The sequence below is a fragment of the Scomber scombrus genome, chromosome 8, assembly GCF_963691925.1.
Source record: "Scomber scombrus chromosome 8, fScoSco1.1, whole genome shotgun sequence".
NCBI lineage: Eukaryota > Metazoa > Chordata > Actinopteri > Scombriformes > Scombridae > Scomber > Scomber scombrus.
In genome coordinates this window covers 9,386,306-9,399,590 of record NC_084977.1, presented here as the reverse complement: position 1 = coordinate 9,399,590, position 13,285 = coordinate 9,386,306, and the positions used below count along the sequence as shown (strand labels likewise).

The 13,285-nt window shown below is 39.8% G+C and overlaps 3 protein-coding genes across 3 annotated transcripts; 1 reads left to right on the top strand and 2 right to left on the bottom strand.

Moving 5' to 3' along the window:
* The first annotated feature begins 554 nt into the window (after positions 1 to 554).
* On the top strand, positions 555 to 2,537 carry aqp12 (aquaporin 12). The gene is made up of 3 exons (XM_062424675.1): positions 555 to 1,250; positions 2,002 to 2,118; positions 2,207 to 2,537. The coding sequence occupies exons 1-3, from the start codon at positions 656 to 658 to the stop codon at positions 2,332 to 2,334; spliced, it is 840 nt and encodes a 279-aa protein (XP_062280659.1). The 5' UTR covers positions 555 to 655; the 3' UTR covers positions 2,335 to 2,537.
* A 140-nt stretch (positions 2,538 to 2,677) lies between these two features.
* On the bottom strand, positions 2,678 to 4,745 carry rpp21 (ribonuclease P 21 subunit). The gene is made up of 5 exons (XM_062424676.1): positions 4,547 to 4,745; positions 4,316 to 4,416; positions 3,400 to 3,482; positions 3,095 to 3,229; positions 2,678 to 2,888 (listed from the first exon to the last, which is right to left on the bottom strand). The coding sequence occupies exons 1-5, from the start codon at positions 4,601 to 4,603 to the stop codon at positions 2,797 to 2,799; spliced, it is 468 nt and encodes a 155-aa protein (XP_062280660.1). The 5' UTR covers positions 4,604 to 4,745; the 3' UTR covers positions 2,678 to 2,796.
* Positions 4,746 to 5,160: 415 nt separating this feature from the next.
* Positions 5,161 to 12,220, bottom strand: pak2b (p21 protein (Cdc42/Rac)-activated kinase 2b). Its single transcript, XM_062424674.1, has 15 exons — positions 11,960 to 12,220; positions 10,630 to 10,999; positions 10,403 to 10,509; positions 10,102 to 10,252; positions 9,817 to 9,848; positions 9,614 to 9,727; positions 9,313 to 9,445; positions 9,157 to 9,220; positions 8,664 to 8,712; positions 8,122 to 8,234; positions 7,856 to 7,973; positions 7,649 to 7,748; positions 7,336 to 7,532; positions 6,402 to 6,539; positions 5,161 to 6,244 (listed from the first exon to the last, which is right to left on the bottom strand). The coding sequence occupies exons 2-15, from the start codon at positions 10,817 to 10,819 to the stop codon at positions 6,158 to 6,160; spliced, it is 1,593 nt and encodes a 530-aa protein (XP_062280658.1). The 5' UTR covers positions 10,820 to 10,999; positions 11,960 to 12,220; the 3' UTR covers positions 5,161 to 6,157.
* Between the last annotated feature and the right edge of the window lie 1,065 nt (positions 12,221 to 13,285).

Sequence of the window (13,285 nt, the reverse complement as noted above, 5' to 3'; positions counted from 1 at the left end):
CTAATTGATTGACAGCAGCCACACACAGTATAGGTCTTTATGTGAGAATTTAAATCTTCATTTTATTCTCAATAAAACCTTAAAATATCAAAGTAGTGTGCAAAAGATGATGGTCACTACAAAAACCTGCCCTTACCATAAAAATATAATTCTTACATATACCATACAGTATATCCTTGACACTGATTTCAACTGGTGGACACAAGTCTCAGACATTAGGCCTCAGTTTTGTCTTTCTCATTATGATTTAGTAATTGGTACATATTCCAAAAACAATCTTTTTCAACAGTTCACCTGGTGAAACTAAACTACCAACTGCAAATTTGTGAATCCAGCAGGGGTATGTGGGGTCATTCAATAGTATTAATCAACCATTTATTCTTCTAGTTCCTTAAAAATATATGCATTACCCAAAGTGCTTTAACCAAAGCATATCTGTGATCTAATTATACATACAGACCACAAGATGAGGGCCAGTTGTCTGACCTGACCTTGCAAGGGTCCATGTGTATTTTGGCAGGTGTTTGTGGGATAAAAACCTGACGTGTCTGATAAGATATGTGCCACGTTGTCAAACAGAAAGCCCAGGCTTCAACTAAAACCCTCATTCATTTCCCTTCTGAAAAGAAACCGCTGAGAACATCTGCTCTGAGCCATGTCTGGACTGAACGCATCTCTCGGATACTTCCTGGCGTGTGTGATTTTTGCAGCCTCGTTCCGAGCACTGCTTAGAAAATGGCCACGGTTTAGCTTCATGTTAGAGTTTGCCTCCTCTTTCATGCTGGTGGGATGCTGGCTGGAGGTGCAGACCATTGTGGAGGTGGGTCAGTGGGCTGGGGGCTTGGGTCCTGATGTGACTGTGACCATACTGTTTGTGCTGCTGCTGACCCACGGCATCATCTGTGGTGGTGCATCAGGGAATCCCAACCTGGTTCTGCTGAAGTTCCTGCAGCTGGAGGCCACCACCCTGCCCACTCTCCTCGCTGTTGCAGCCCAGTTTCTTGGGGCCCACCTGGCCCTCCTTGCAGCTGCATTCTACTGGGGCCTGGAGCTGACAGACATGCACATGATCAAAAACCTGATGGCAAGACAGTGCAGCTCATCACTGCTGGTCTCTTTGCTGCAGGGTTTTTTCACTGAGTGTGTCTGTGCGCTCATCTTTCACCTCGTCCACCTAAGCGTGAGACGCAGATCTGCTCTGATCCGGGTGCCCCTGATCGCTGTCCTCCTCACATTCCTGTCTCAGATAGGTAAGTTTAATGTGAAACTGGCCCCTTTTTATGCTCAGTAAAAAAAATTAAAAAAAGGTTGAAAATCAACTTTAACAAAGAAACTATTGATTAGTGAATTCAGTGCAGAACAGTTTCTGAAAGGTTTTGGAATGAAAAACATTTGCAAATGAAACACATTAAAAACAACAATACTGGAACAGCAATGCAGCAAACACACTTCTCTCTCTGTTATGGCTCAGTGAGATCAGTGTCTGTGCACCTTAATGCAAACTGCACTGAGAATTTTGCCTTTTGTTCCACTCCCTAGTCCACACACTTCCATTAATCAATAACTCAGTCATGCATCTGATTATGAATTCAGCTAAAGAACACTATGAGATGTCTGCTCATTGGGAAATACTATTCACTATTTCAGTGAATAGTATTTCATTGTCAGTTCTCTTTCACAATCATGGTCACGGTTGTACTTAATTATACGCTTTTTCTAAAGTACACACCTACATTCACTACTTGAAGAGATCACACATTACTCATAACACTTTTTTTACATATTCAATTATGAGTTTCTTGGACTCTTGGCATCTTCATCTACTGCTTCTTCACAAACCCCCAGAGGATCCCATAATTTCAACAATGTGTTGAACCATATGTCTCTCTTGTTGCCATGCAAATAGGTACTTTTCACTATTCTTCAATTATTTGCCTTGTGGATATTTTCTACAAAAATGTTATTTAATAACTAACATGAACTTTGCTTTCCATTTTCCAGCCAGTGGCTACACCTCCGCTTACGTGAATCCATCCTTAGCCTACGGCCTCACCTTCCACTGTCCTGGATTTACCTTAAAAGAATATGCAGTGGTCTACTGGCTGGGCCCTATCACAGGTAAAGTATATTAAAAATAAATTTACATGTCAGTTTTATGCATACATGAACACTCTGGTTACAGTGAAGGTTTATGTATTTTTTCTAGGCATGATGCTGGCTCTTATCTTGTACATGGGCCATATTCCAAGGATCTTTGCCAGGAACCTTCTATATTTTCAGAAGACGCGTTTCAGAGTGCCAAAGGGGGACAAAGGAGAAAAGAAGAAAATGTGAAAGAAATTGCCTCTCTCTGTTTTATAAACCAACCCTTTAGGAAAGTACTCGACAACAAATGGCCAGTGGTAAAATTTGATATTTACTTTCAGTGATTCAAGCCTGTACAGAAAAAAAAAGATCTTTGGAAGAAAAAGAAAAAAAGTATTTTACTTGTTCCATTCTTGTCAGCTGTTTTCAATAAAATAAAGACTGAATCTCAATCCGTTTTTCTTTAGGGCCACCACTTTAAAAACCACCAGGTGTACAATGCCACATGGTGGCAGCACCAAGAACAACACATTTTGATGAACAGCAATACAAGCTGCAGATAAAAAATGATCTCAGAGAAGCCAAAAACAAACTAAATCAGACTAGTTGCTTCAATTTATGAAATATATAACAAAGCTACACATAATGTACCCAAAAGAAAGAAGAAAAAAATGGATCCAGTATTTGACACTCAGGAGAGGAGAAATGCGGTTATGTCCCAGCAGTACTCGTACTGGGTGTAGAAGATGCAGACTTATCAGGATCTGAGTCTTTCGGCTGATTTTTAACAGAGGGGCCTCGATCTGTGGATGAGAATAAATAATAATGGTTAGTACAGAGTTGTTTAACAATAGGAGGTAATGAAAAATGTGCATTGTACAGCCAGTTTAATAGTTCTTTAACACTACATATATTGTTTCTTCAGTGGAGGTTGTTTGTTGTTTAGTAAGTCACAGTATGTGTATGGAAACCTTGTCAATATTGGTATGTAGTGTTGAGTTGAGGTTACCTGGCTGCTTTTGTTGCTGTAGCTGGGCCTCGGGTCGGTCTACCCACAGACAATAATCTGGGTTATTCAATAATGTCTTGCTCTGCCCACAAAGGAGACACTTCACCACAGTGAAGCGAGTCTTTCTATTTTTTCCTAAGACACAAAGTCAAAAAAAGTCAGGTTAGGGATTTAAACAGATAATATATGTCTCTGAATTTCTTTCTTTAAAAAAAACAACAACAACATTTTGAGCATTAATAATCTAATTACATTCAGTATCTAAACCAAAATAACTTGGGAATGTAAATAGCAAATTGACTTACTTCTTTGTCTTGTTGTAGCAGTTACACCGGGGATGAGCAATGAGCAGCACTTCTTGCATAATGTTCTTTTCACTGATGGGTCCCTGCAATAAAATGAACAATAAACAGTTGTTGAAAACTATGCATAGATAGATGAGACATAAAGGAAAGGACTGGTGTTATTCTATATAGCAACAAATGTGTTAGACCGCCTCTCAGTATTTTACAAGTACTTTTTCTACCCTGCATTTGACACTTAGCCCCAAGCCTCCTTGTTCCTGGTTAAAATATGTAGTTTCAATTTTAATAAAAGTTGAGCTCACAGGCCTCGGTTTTACAATCCCCTATTTGCAAACATTTCTTGAGCAGGATCATAAGGTAGGCACTATCCTTGGTGTTTTGTTGACAGACCCACACAGCAACAGAACTACAGGAGGATCAGTCCAGTCTGGGTTTTGTCTGTCAATGATTCTCAGTCATTTTGTAAAACAGCTGGGTACAATAGTTTTTAATCAAACCTAACTGAAACAGACTATTTTCAGCTGTGGATTAATACGAATTTGGTGCACATAGAGAGTATTTCAGCAGAACTCCAAAGGTTACAGTCAACAAAAAACTTTTCATGGGATTTGTAAACAATAAGAAAAATGTAGACACACACACACTTTAACCACAGAGTCAAATAACTCAACAGTAACCTTCACTGGTTGGATGGTGGATGTTGGTATGAAGAAAACTATCAAATCAATTGTGATCTCCCCCCCCCCCCCTAAAAAAATAAATAGATGTTACCAAATAGGTTTGATTAGCTACATTTATTTTTTATGAGACCCTCTGCAGCAATGAAAATATAAAAAAACACAACAAGACATACTGCTCTACATAAAAATACTTCACCACCAGCCCAACAAACGACTTTGAGACAGACTTTACTTACTGTCTAAGAACTAAACGTCTTGCTATGGTCTTCTGGGTGAAGCAGTAGAAACGAGCCAACTCTACATTTTCCGGGTTTTGGGATAAAACACAATGTGCAGCCTGTGAAGAGATACAACAGGTGGAGTAAAATCATTAAATACTTGGTTAGCTAGGTGGTTAGTGAGCAGGTTAGCCACGTCGCTGGCATCTAAAATAGCGATTAACTTACAATAAACGTTTCATTTCTTACCTGGTACAGATAGTTCAGTCGCTGGTAAGCTTCTTTGTCTTTTAATTGCCCTGCCATTTCACACAAAGCTTTGAAAAAGTCACAGTTATTGTTTTCTAGTCTCTCTGATAGTCTCCTGACTGCATGGTTATCCTTGATTTGCCAAACTCTCGCGGGATTTATACAAATTATTTCTTAATTGTGCGTGTTGTACAAAATAATATTTTTGTGAAGTGAAGACGCTGTCATTAATGTCTGGTTGTGTATTGGCGCAAAAACATGCCTGGTTAGGGTTGTGGAAAGATCATGGTTTGGATTAAAATGACCACTCTCACGAGAACTGTTCCACTTCCGGGGCAACGCTTCAGAATAAAAGCGCAAACCAACTCACACGTGACTGTCAACACTTCAAAATAAAGCCACCTGGAGCGCTGTCACAGACGGAATTTGGATCTGCATGACTGAGGATCCAGTTATTGTAAAATAAACAAACTCTGGAAACATGCAGTCTATAATAAATAATAAAAAGTTATTAACTGTCCTTAGTTTCCTTCTCTGTGACTTCAAAGAGGATATTACTGCACACCAATCACTTTCACACCCAAATCACAAAAGCAAGAAAAAGTTGCATTTATTTGTGTGTGCAGACAAGGTTGTTAGTCGTCCAGAAAAATAAAAACAGTCAACAAATTGTCTTTACCAGCCTTCAATAACTAGCCAGTATGATATGGCCAGTTTTTAAAAACAAACAACTAATTAAGTACACAATATACACATGGGAAAGCGCATTTGTTAAGTCCAGAAGAACACAAAGGACAGAGTTCAACATACAATACTCATTTTTAATAACAACAATAGAGAAGAAAGTAGAAACCCTGTCAATCTAACATTTTTATTTTGCCTGTAAGGTGCACCTCTGGTATCAGGAGACTAATGATACGGGGGGGGGGGGGGGGGGGGGGGGTCTGTAGGGTGTGACAATCAAAGAAAGTCATTGACACGATCACAAACACATGCTCATGATGACGAATGCACTGAAATGTTTCCTATAAAACCGGTCGGATAAATGTCCATAAAAACACGAGTCGATGAAAGTGTTCGTTGAATGAGACCCATTATATAACAAGAAAGGGGAACACATATGAAATTCAAGTATCAAAATAACTAAGACACTGACAAGCTGAAAAGGTAAATTACAAAGGTAGTAAAAATCATGGGAAAAGAAACACTGACACAATCAACAATACATTAGGCAACATTTTGCATTTGTTTAAGGCAGTTGATTAAAAAACTAAACAGAACTAGGCATCTTCTTCATTCCAAGTTAAATACAAGCCTAGCCCTAACTTGTCACCAGGAGATCTGTTTACAAAATAACTACGCCTGACCCTGAAACTAAGCACTTTAGTTTGACTTGTCTTCTGACGTCTGAGTGAGAGTAGAGTTCATATGGACAGCGGTGGGGTTGTGCTCTATATTTTTGGTCTTCTTCACAGTGAGGTTTGTCAGGGCTTATAAGGCTGGTGCATCAAGAGTGGCGAATCACTCTCAGCCTATTGTCTGGCACAAAATCTAAATGGTTGGCACATATCTGTGCACAGCATGGGAAGGCAGGGTCACTAGTTTCATCAGCTAACGATTGCCCTTCATGGCCTCCTTGGCTGCCAGGATGAGAGGTGTGAGACTGGAGAGGGGCTTCGCCAGCTTCAGGAACGGATGCTGCACATGACGACAAAGATCAGCAGAGACAAGAGAAGGAGGGGGAAAGGAGGAAATGATTGAATCAACTACAAAGCAAATGTAATTAAAACACTGAACCATTCAATTAAAAAAAAAGGAAAAAAAAAGAAAGCCAATAACAGGAGAAGTTATTAACCTGCAACAGCTCTTTCCCTCCGCCTCTCTTCTCTACGTCCATTTCCAGACAACGGTTGAGGAAATCTCTGAAGACTGGAGACAGCTTTTCTGGGTTTTGAAGCTCAGGGGTGCCGTTAGTGGCAATCAGGTATAATGCCTGCCAAGGAGAAAGAGACGAGAGAAAGGAAGATAGAGAGTTGTGAAATCTAATTTCAGGAAATAACTCAGTTGCAGCAGATGAATCAAGTCAAACTGGTAAAATGATCCAAATCCTTTCCTATGATATAACTTTTAATGACAGATAAGTAATCCTCACAACCAACATAGGTGATTAATAGGTAATTGACTGTTGGATAAGAATTTTCTAAACCAGATTTAAGTGTGTTCATATGAAAGAGGCAACGTTTTTAACATGCAATGTGATTTGATGTAGAGCAGTGTGTTTAATATAAAATGAATGGGAGGAGATTAATGTTCACTAAGGCCGCAAAAAGCAGCATGATTCAATAGACTTCACAACAGAACACAATAGTAGTCATGCACAACAAGACCATAAAGAAACCACAGAGGTGACAGAAAGTGATTCAGTTAAAGAAACTGGACTGAAATGTGTTTCTTGACGTCTTCAACTAACAACTGTGACATGCCTGGTTTATGCCTTGAATGTTGTTGTTAGTGCATGTGGAGAGCAGGACAAACCCTCATGCACTTTATGATATTCTTTCATATACACTAAGTTTTTGAGATATTTTAAAATTGTTTCACCCCTACGTTACACTTTACCTTTATGTGAACCTAAATGTTCTCACAGATGATTTAACTGGGAGAGTTTGTATCAAAGTTTTGGAAATAAACACTATGTAAGTAAGTATTAAATAAAAAGGACAGACACACTTCCCCATGCTATACTAAATCTCATTAAACCAAGAAGATAGAAAATGCTCTTCACTCACTCGTAGTGGGTTCTCGTTCAGGTAGGGGGGCTCTCCTTCAACCATCTCAATGGCCATAATGCCCAGTGACCAAATGTCTACTTTAGGCCCATAAGCCTTTCTGGTCACCACCTCAGGAGCCATCCAGTATGGCGTGCCGACCATGGTGCTGCGTTTGCTCTGCTCTGGAGTTATCTGGGCACAGAAGCCAAAATCGGCTGTTGGAGAGAAGGGTAGAATAGAGGAGAGAAGAGAAGAGAAGAGTAATTACTTGGTTACAATGAAAAGGCATTACAATCAAGCAAAAGAGTGATGACAACAGTGCAGAACTTACTAAGCTTGACAGATCCATCCATCCCCAGTAACACATTGTCACTTTTAATGTCTCTGTGGATGACTTGGTTCGCATGAAGGAATTCCAAAGCTTGTAAACACTGCCGGAACGGGAGAGGTGACACAGGGGAGTGAGTTATTTAGAGTTCAGTTTTTGTTTCACTTTGATTTCTTTCATATGAGCTTGTTTGCAAAGAGTGCAGTGTACCTCTCGGCAAACAGCAGCTATCTGGGCCTCGTCCATACAGGTCTCTGTTACCACGTCTGTCAGTGAGCCACCGGCCAGATACTCCATCACCACAAACAGCTCCTCGCCCATCAGGAAACTGACATACAAACAGAAATACACTGTCACATAATGGTCCAAACATTATATTTATCTAATCCATCAAAGCGCTCATGACCACTACTATAATTTATTATAATCGTAATTTTACAGAAGCTGTGACGGTGCAAGTTTATTTTCAGTCTTACCTGTCTAAAAAGTTGACAATGTTGGGGTTCTTCAATTCCTTCATCACTAGAATCTCATTGATGATCAGCTCCTTCTTTGGCTGCTTTTGTAGGTTGATCTGTTTAATGGCGACCTGTAGAAAAACAGTACTGATTAAGTGCTGTAAAGTACCATGTTTACAATTTAAATTTCTCTTAACTATAACTGCTGGCGTGTGTGTTATACAATTTTACTTTTGTTAAAGTTGTCTGCTTTCTCTGATCCCTTGTTTTAAAATAAAGCACTTCCAGCTGCATTTCTTCAGGTGTTGTGTTAATGCTTACTATAAACTACAATATGTTGATTGTTTAGTTTTTATTATATACCTTAAACATTTAAATCTGTCCCATGCAGATGCTGAAACATCAAACTAACCTTAAGATTTTTTTTAAATAGCTCTGTAAAAGGTTTGTCAATTAAGTTTTTTTCTGTCCTTATGTATGTCTACTTTATCCTGCTGTGTCTGTGGTTAGTCTTATAATAGTCTCCACATCTCCTCATTCATCCCTTAATCACTATTTACCTCCTGTCCTGTGGCAACATCAATGGCGGTGAATACTGTTCCTGAGGCACTGTGAGAGAGAGATGAAAAATTTACTACAAAAAGCCCACTCAGTGTACTGTATGAAGTATTACACAAGGCTTGGTGTGTTACTGACTCAACCCAACTTTCACTAGGAAGACTCAAAGTCTACTCAGTACTGCCAAGGTTTTGTTGAACTATCTGGTTTCACTAAACCTGACTTAAATCAGTCTCACGAAGCTAGTCGTCAACTGTTAAACCAGAACATATTCAGCTTTACAAGACTGAAAAGTTAGGATATGATGATGAATATTAAGTAAAGTCAATATTATCTAGGTGTGAGTAAATTGTGGTCGGACTTAAGGAGTTTAAAAATGTAATATTGAAACAAAAATGTCCCAGATTTTGTTGAGAAAATTAAGGCCTTATTACTATTATCATTATTATTATTGCTGTTATCATTGTTATTATTAACTGATGCTTCAGCACTCACCCCTGGCCAATTTTTTCATATCTGGTGTACTTCTTCTTAGGATCTCCAATACTAACTATAGTTCCTGTAAATGAGAGAATAGTCACATGTGAGAAAGAATTGATTTAATATGCTGTGTTGTTGCGATAATATATCTGTCATATAAATGAGGTTTACTCAGTTTGTCCATGATCTCCTCATCTGACATCTTGCCCTTCTTTTTCTGTCTGTCTGCAGCCTTGGAGGCTGCATCTCCGTCTGGACACGTGCTCGGAGCAGGGATAGGGTCGATAACAGAGCGAGTATACACCTGCACAACACACAGAAACAATAACCAAAGACAATCAAATAAAAAATAAAATCTGGAGAGCAACATATAAGAAAGGGAAATATGAAGAGAAAAAAAAAGAAGGTTGCAGAAGAAATCCAAAAAAGACCATCATTAAGCTTTCAAGCTTACACAAGACAGGGAACTTACACTCTTTGTGTGTTCTGGTCTTGGTGCCACAACAGGAGGAGGAGTTTCATCATCGTCATCATCATCGATGTCTTTGATAATTGGAGATGAGGGTTCAGTGCCTTTTTTGACAGGCTAATTAAAAGCGAAAGAAAGGGTTGGTGCACTTTATATGACAAAACTGAAAAATAGTATGTGCTTTTCATCAGTACTGAAATACTTACAGACTGTGGCCCTGGAGTGAATGCATCTTTTTCTGTGAATGAAAAAAATAAATATGTTTTATGACTACTTTTTATGTGATCTGAAAGTGTCTTATTTAAGGGCAAAGAGGTTTCTCTTTAGGAAAACCGATACGTTCCTGTTTGTTTTCCATTTGCAAGTAATTTACCCACAGGCAAACAAGCAACAAGACCCACTTCATCCACTGGAATGAAAAAAATGAATTTTTCAATTCATTTTTCAGTTCAAATAAACTTGTAGTTTCCCAAACAAATATAAATCTTTACCAGAAGATGAGAAGCTGAGGTACTTCTGACGACCGTTGCCTGTGGAGTCGTAGAACTTAAGGACATCGAGCACAGCCTGCGGGTTTTTCTTCTGCTCTGACTTGGTGATGTTTGAGGTCTGGAGTAGTCGAGCCCATTGCTCTGGCATACCCTGTGCACGGCAGGTGGACAACAAAGATGGTGTCAAAATGTGAAGATAATACAGACTGAGGTCAAATGTAACCATGTGTTTTGGTCAGTAGTCAAGTGTTTATCAGTGAAGGTTTAGTGGAAAAAAAAAAAAAAACATGCAAAAACTCACAGTGAACTCCCCTGTGACAGCATCGAACCCGACATGTATGGTGTGTTCAAAATCTGAAGGCGGTGAGATCTCCGGTCGCTCTTTATCTCGGTCTTTCTTTCTACCACCTGAAAGAAACCAAAACCTTGTTGAAATGACACATGATTACACTCATACACAACTTAATTTGCTTTGTATCCTCAAGAAGGCGAACTTAGACATTTGTATCCTTGAACTCTCCATCTCACCTTTTTCAGCCCCAGAGAAGATTGAGATGATCTTGTTGCGAGGTTTCCTCTCCTCAGGGACAGAAGGCAGCGGTTTGGAGCTGTGGTTGGCTGAGAGCGAATCTTTGCCAGAGCCGGTACTAAAGATGGTACTGCTCATCCTGACCGGGGGGGCTGGGGGTTTATCCTCAGGGTCTCCGTTATCACACATTGCTCTAAGTCGTTGCGAACCTCACAGGGTGTCTGACAGGGTAGGGGAGCACGGCAGGTGAGGATGGAGAGGGTGACAAACAGAGAGGTGAGGGAGACCGCGCTCACATCAGCAGGAGGCACGGGTGTGCTCATGCATTACAGGAGGATGTTCAGAAATTGATGGCAGAAGAGAAAGTACCTGGAAGGGAATGAGACATTAGCATGACCATAAACACACTATGTTAAGACAACAAACACAGCAAGATGCAGTCATAAATAATCAGGAACTTCCTTCTCCTACATTAAAAAACTACTGCAGCACAGAAGCGTATATTATATTGGGGGGGATATACAAAAGTGTGGTGCAGAGAAAACACTGCATACAATCTGAACTCTTCTCAGTTATTATAGTACTGAGAAGAAAACTCAATAATCAATAATTGCAAAGTAGCACCACTTATTATTCAGATACCACCCACAGAGTGATAAAGAAGGTGACTCAACTGAAGCATAACAACAAATCATATGTTAATGTGTGACTAATGAGGGGGCAGAGAGCAGGGACTACAACATTTCAAGCTAAGGGGAAGGCTAAACAAAGCTTATTTTGGCCAACTGTCCCCTCTGAAACTGTGGTACAAGTCTGAAAAGCGTTGAGAGCATTTCCAGCTAGCTGTGGAGTGTCTCTTTTGTGTCTCTGAACACCAGCAGAGACCAGTCAATAACGGATAATGCAAGTTACGCCAACTTACTCCCGGCGCACTTGATTCAAGAATGAAAAGCTGACACTTTAGTGCTTATTGTATGGATTAAAAAATATCCCCATTTCGATTTATAGCTCACATTATCCCATATAACGGTGTTTCTGCCCTCATGCCTATTAAAAAATGCCCTTCAAAAAAGGTAACAACAGGGGCGGCTAGCAGGCTAACGTTAGCACGACAAGCTACACTTACGTTTGCAGTTCTGCGGTATAAGCGCTCAGCTACAACTAACTAGTCTGACACCCAGGGTAAAAGGTTTACACCCGATACATGGACTGTGCCAAGAGGTGGTTTAGACAGCAGTACGGAGGTTTGCAAAGCAGCAAACTATCCAGCAGAAAGCAGATTTATTGCAGGCTAACTTAGCGAAGACGACGCACCGGACACTCACACACCAGTTCAACTTGAACACAGCTGGGATTGATCCTCCTCCACGGTTTGGAAAACGTCGGTAAACCCGTTAAAAGTACTTCCTCTGAAACATGGGGCCTTGATGGGTACGCAGCGCGTACGAATAACTTAGTTTAAAAAATGTGACTACAACTATTTACAGTGCAACTTTTCTTCTATCTGCTCGGCCCTTGGGTAATTCCGCTATGGCGAGGGGGAAGCGGAACTACACGACCCAGCCCAAGCCTATTCAATCAATGTTTCAGATGAATGGTGTGTGAGGTTGTCTATTATCCGTGTCCAGAAATTACAGTCCAGTCTGCAGAGCTTCACTGACAACACTCCGAGCTGGGATTACACGTTTCTGATCTTCGTGGAAAAAAGATGCTGAAACTTCAGAACTGGAAGTTAGTTCAGTCGAAAAGCATGTTAGGTAATGTAGTTCAACATTTATAGTCTATGAAGAGGAGACTGCTGATTGATCAGATTTACGTTTTTAATCAGATGGAGGCTGTTAGTGTGAAACCAAGGCCCTGCTGAGGTGCTCACACAGCAAACTGATGGGATTAATAATCATGTTCATGGCCAATCAACATAAAGTGGTCATTTCCAGATTATGAATAATACACAATTGTATTATCTAAATGTTAGCAGTATATGTCAGATTTCTCACAGTGTAATCTCTGAAATAGAGACTGCCCACTGGAAGATCTTGTCCATCTTAATAGCATCCTCATCAATGTGACATCAATGTAACCAGTGGTTCTTAAACTTTTTTCATGTCACCCATAACCATGGATGTCAGATGCCTAAACTGACACAAATTAGATCACCTGATAAGATTTTGTCCAGAGTCCTCCATCTGATAATATTTTTGCTTTTAGATTTTTTATTACAGGTAGTGTAAGAAACCCATGACCAAACAGTCATACGTTATGTCATTATTTCATTTGTGGATGAAATTATAGTGAACATTTTTGCTGGGGAGTCTCTGGAACCCCCTCTAGGACAGCTAAACCCCCCCTTGAGAAACACTGAACTAGACAATTTAACAGGTGATTTGGCAACCATGAAAAGTATGTTATGGGTGTTGTAACCCCTTAACATCCAGTTTCCTGTCATTTCCTCGTTAGATAGCTTTATGGTTGGAAAAATCGTGTTACTGTTATTGTCAGAAAGTGTCATTAATACATATTCTATACCAGCTTGATCCAGCTCTGTAATAAAGCTATATGATGTTCATGCTTATTCACACTCTTGACTCTTTATTTTTTAGGCTGCACTATTCCATAAAATGGAAATATTCAAGGTGTCTTGGAACTTGTCTGTGG